Genomic DNA, 5,184 nt, shown 5'->3' with positions numbered 1-5,184 from the left:
AGGGAATCTATATTGTACAGAGAAGTCACACAAGAACCAGGCCATTGTTTCTGATCCCTCGCTAAAGACTCGGGGTGTGTCGGGTTTCACTAATTACCCTTAAGGTATGGTCCATGGTACTCCCAATACAATAGATTTGTTCCCATACAGTGAAGTCAAGGGGGACACGCCAAACTATACTGACCTTGTTTCTGTCCAATCCTAAGAAGGAGGGCTAGCTATAAAAGCAGCCCCCTACATCCCCATGCATTATAACAAGCAGGAGACAAGCAGGGAAAGGGGAAGCAGGAGTGGGACAGTTCAGGTGGGAGTCATCCAAGGTAACAACAATCTTCAGTCAAAACATCTGCAGATTCTTCAGTTTCTTTTGACGCACTTTGAGATCCTGAAGCTCACTTTAACTTCCTCTAGAGCATCTGAGATGTGATTTAGCTTTTTTTTGCTTTCACAGATATGTTCACAACAAGGAAGGCAAAAATGAACCTTCTCAGCTTTTTCTTCTTGGCGTCCATGGTTGCCAAAAGTTGTCAGCTGACATTAAGTGACTGTGGAGCTGGCTTTCGACGTCCAGGTATTCCTATTTGTTCTGTTCTGATATGTTATCTCTCAACTTTCTATGCATTGCAGGTCCTAAAGAGGACTTCATGTCTTTATTCTCAGTGAAGGTGAAGCACAACTGTGAGATTAATTCCGCACAGCTACACTAAATTACTAGTACTTTCACTGCACTAAATTTCTAGTACTTTCACCCCAAACACTCACAGCTCATTTGAGAACTCTGAAGGAATGCAATTTTGCCACACAGCTGTTGGCAATAATATGCAAAGCAGGGAAATTGGATGTGCACATTTAAAATAGCCATTTGAATCCTTCCAGACATTACATTAGCTTATGAATGAATATGTTTTCAAGCAACGATGGAAAGCAAAGTTCCTTACTTTTCCCTTCCTTAGAATACACTGACATCTCAGTTGATTGTGGCACCTCCTCAATTGACCTGGCTATACTTGTCTGCCCCGTCATCTACACTGGCTACAATGAGTCCCTGCTCATCCTCAACAATATGTATGATGACCCATGTAAGGGAACCTTGGACGAGACCGTGACCCCACCCGTTGTCAGGTTCAGCTTTCCCCTGAACTTGACCAACGCCTGCGGCAGCAACTTCAGGGTCAGTAGAGCTTTAAGGAGAAGTAAGATGGGGGGAGAATCCATAGTTTAGCAACTTCTGAAAGCATCCTCTATCTTTCCGTTCTTGACGTAACCGTAAATGTTGCCTCCAGACCACCAGTGCAGCTGGCACAGGGATCTTCGCTGACTTCTCCAACATCCAGACGGTCAATGTCAGTGGTGTAGTGCGCTCCCATGATCCAAGCACAGGGACAGTCACCTATAACGCCGAGCTCAAATATTTCTTCTCCTGCGCTTACCCTCTGGAGTACCTCATCAACAATACCCGCATGGATGTGTAAGACCTCTCCTTGGTTTTTTTTTTTTAAATCTTGTATCCCTCCAATTACAGCTGAATCGCAATGACTTTTTAAGATGTTTATGTACCTGGACATAGAGTGTGTTATTACTAGGGACATTCGACAGATTCTGTGACCATTTTCATGGTAAGTACTCTGTAGAATTTTCTAAAACAAACCCCCGAGTGAAACCATACCCTATGACATGTTTTTTTGAGTTCTAATCCTATACAGATGACTTGCCTTTGGTGAAATACATCTGTCCTGATCATAATGTCAACTATTCTCAGTATTTCTAGTCGTAAATCTAGCTTATTCTTCCCATTCTAGTTGAAAACACTGTCCAGTGTGCAGAACCAAGTAGATGCATTTGCTTGGACTTCTGTCTCAATACATCATCAGTCTTACTGCCCCAGCTATATCTAGATCAGAGAATGGTGTTCCAGTAAAGTACCAGAAGACTCTGTGCCACTCCGCATTTTAGCGCAATGGAGCATCCCCCAAGTGTTAGACAGACATGTGTTATCCATGTATCTCCTCCCTCTTCCTGACACCAACCCTTGTCCCATATAGGTCATCGTCCTCCATTGCAGTGAGGGACAACAATGGAAGCTTCATCAGCACTTTGAGCATGGAACTCTACAGTGTAAGTCAAGACAGCAATGTTTTATGTTGCAATGGTAGCTGTGAGGTCAGTGAGGTTACTGCTCTGTGACAATAGTCCATTTAATAGACTCTACCTACAGTCATTTATTATAAATATAACTTAACTTGTCCACCTCTTCTAAAAAAAAAGGCCTTTTGTTAGAGGTACCCATTAGCTGAGTTGCATTTAAGCAATTCTGATATTGTGAAATACTGTATATTGCTAGCAAGTGTGAAATTGAGAAATGCATTTTATTCCGGTTAATCAATCATCAATCATGCATTAGATACTTAAGACCAATTCAATTCACTTATATTCAATTCAATTCAATTCAATTCAATTCAATTCAGTTCAGTTCAGTTCAGTTCAGTTCAGTTCAGTTCAGTTCAGTTCAGTTCAGCTCAGTTCAGTTCAGTTCAGTTCAGTTCAGTTGTGTTCAATTCAATTCAACTCAGTTCAACTGCAATTCAATTCAATCCAATTTGTCAATTAAATTCAGTTCAGTTCAATTCGATTCAGTCCAATTCAATCCAGTGGAAATCTGTGCACATAGCAATACACCACATCATAGAGCCAACAAGGGAAAGGAAGGTGATCTGTGTGCAGTGTGAGTGTTAACCAGGGGTTGCAGCTGGTCAACTACAATGTTCTGTTGACAGGATGTCAACTACACCACCCCTCTGATCATACCACGACTGGGCATAGAGCTGAGGACCAATATCTATGTCCAGGTCAAGGCAACCAACTTGACTGATCAGTAAGACCATCCATGTATCTCTCCAACCACTGACTCTTCTTATGAGTCATTTGTGACAGTTCTTAAAGCTGCACTAGGCAACTTTGCACATTGGTGCCTCCAAGAGGGCAACAAAACACTAAACACAAACATACTATGGAACTTGAAGTCTTAGTACAAGAAAAATAAGTCCTTCATCACCTAAAACCTCCACTGTCATGACTCTGACCCCCGTTGCTCTTCCCCCAACAGGTACCACGTCCTCCTGGACCGATGCTACGCCTCCACCTCTCCTCAACCCACCAACTCCACTTACTTCAACCTGTTTGTCTCGTAAGTCCTCAAATCTCATTCTGATGAAATGGTCAAAGTCCAACCTCGACTGACGCTCTTTCTTCTTTACGTCCGACAGGTGCTCCAGGGACCAGATGACCACCATGCACGAGAACGGTGACAGTCACAACGCCCGCTTCTCCTTCCCGGCCTTCAGGTTCCTTGAGCAGCAGAACGAGACGGTGTCCACCTACTACCTGCACTGTATCACCAGACTCTGCGAGATCAGCACCTGCAGTGGCTTTAAGGTCAGTAAAGAGTCAACAAAGGGCGATGAAATTCAGCAATATCATTACTAGTTACACTCTTCCTCTCCATCTACAGCAATGTACCAACAGGAGGAGAAGGGATGTTGATGATGAAAGAGTGACAGATTCCACCACCCTCTCCTTAAGGAGTCCCATTGTCACCAGAACTGAGACTGGTAAGCATGATATTTAGGTAACACTTTGCTTTAAATGCTGTTATAAGCACATCATAAGAACATCATAAATTAATCGCAATAACATCAGAAAATGTTAAAATGTATAATAATGCTTTATGAATATGGTATGGCACCGTTATGAGGCTGTTATAAGTTATATATTTACCATGGAGCTATATAGCATATCTATTTTGGTCATAAGGTATTATAAGCAGGGATGTAGTGGAGGGTAAACCTGCCTAAACTCACTTTACCCACGTTTTTAGACTGACACAAATCTTTATGAGGTAAATTTATACTACATATCATAGTAAGTAGTATTGAACTGATATAAGTCACATATGGTTTGGGTCGTTTGAGGAGAAAAAAAGCATAAATTAATGCTTTTCTGAAAATATAATTGATTAATGTCTCTACTAGTGGTTGTGATGTCTTATAATGATCGCCAACTGGAGGTGGTACTTTATCCACCTTTTTATTTACAACTACATCACTGATTGTAATCCATCATAACTGCATCAGAAAATGTCAAAATGCATCATAAAGCATGGATGTGATTTGACACAGTTATGACATTGTTATAAGCCACTTTACCGCATTCCACGTAATAGGTTCAGTTTATGAATAATGGCATAGTAAGAGGAACGTCAGTAAGAACTGCAGCGCTTGTATTAGATGAGTCATGACACTTATGACCAGGGGTAATTATAAGACTTTTAACAACCACAATGGTGCAATGTCATATTAATAATGATTTATTCATAAGTCGTTTTCAGGAGAGGAACTGGGATAGAAATGAATGGCTCCTGTAATGACCTCTGCCATTTACCTCGCAGATACCAATTTGCAGTATATGCTGTACTTGTAGCTACAGCTACATCACATGTATGTGCTTGTCTGTTTGTCAACCTTGGACTCTCAAATTGAATCCAGTTTGATTGCATAGAAGACCAGGGGGCAAATCTTTTTTTTTTTTTTTTTTCATACTTTTATTGCAATTAATTCATGAATCAGTACAACCACAAAATGTCCAGTATATTTTCATGTCCTTGCAATTATTTTTACCCGGTGATACAAACAGAAGGAAAGAAAAGAAAAAAAAAGAGTAATTACATATTCATCCATACACATACATACATATACACATATGTATGCACACAACTATTTATATGTACATACATAGCTTCATACACGCATACGGATATACCTACACTCACTTATATAAATTAACTAAAAATTATACTAACTAAAGATAACCGGGACAAACAAATGAAAAAAAGAGGGGGCAAATCTTTGACATATTTTTTGTTATTCACAGCTTAGACTATTTGATCAGTGCAAATACAAATTGATTTTTTCTTTCTTTCTTTCTTTCTTTCTTTCTTTCTTTCAGATTTGGCATCTAAAGAGGAAGGTAGGATTCCCTTAATTGCTTCGTGTTTCGTGTCAGTTGGCTAAATAATGACTCATTTGCATTCCAAGAGGTTTGTAAAGCTACAAATGTTCAGTCTATGTACTGTCTGTATGGCAGTGAAATGAATAACTTGGGACTTTCACCTGTCCAATTACTGGCTGC

General features: G+C 40.2%; 1 protein-coding gene across 1 annotated transcript in view; it reads left to right on the top strand.

Moving 5' to 3' along the window:
* Positions 1–489: 489 nt before the first annotated feature.
* Positions 490–5,184, top strand: part of LOC139646311 (zona pellucida-like domain-containing protein 1) — a 5,263-nt gene continuing 568 nt past the window's right edge. Inside the window, exons 1-9 of the mRNA XM_071522315.1 lie at positions 490–571; positions 954–1,171; positions 1,284–1,468; positions 2,043–2,115; positions 2,775–2,872; positions 3,104–3,184; positions 3,264–3,432; positions 3,509–3,608; positions 5,002–5,022. Of these exons, the coding sequence (XP_071378416.1) occupies positions 511–571; positions 954–1,171; positions 1,284–1,468; positions 2,043–2,115; positions 2,775–2,872; positions 3,104–3,184; positions 3,264–3,432; positions 3,509–3,608; positions 5,002–5,022 (1,006 nt within the window). The 5' untranslated portion in view covers positions 490–510. The remainder of the gene's footprint in view (positions 572–953; positions 1,172–1,283; positions 1,469–2,042; positions 2,116–2,774; positions 2,873–3,103; positions 3,185–3,263; positions 3,433–3,508; positions 3,609–5,001; positions 5,023–5,184) is intronic.

This window comes from Centroberyx affinis, unplaced genomic scaffold (genome assembly GCF_046629955.1).
Source record: "Centroberyx affinis isolate AG114_WGS23_722 - 3 ecotype Tasmania unplaced genomic scaffold, CSIRO-AGI_Caff_v1 ptg000975l_1, whole genome shotgun sequence".
NCBI classification, from domain to species: domain Eukaryota; kingdom Metazoa; phylum Chordata; class Actinopteri; order Beryciformes; family Berycidae; genus Centroberyx; species Centroberyx affinis.
Note: the sequence above shows the minus strand (reverse complement) of the source record. Positions and strands in the feature narration are given on the sequence as shown.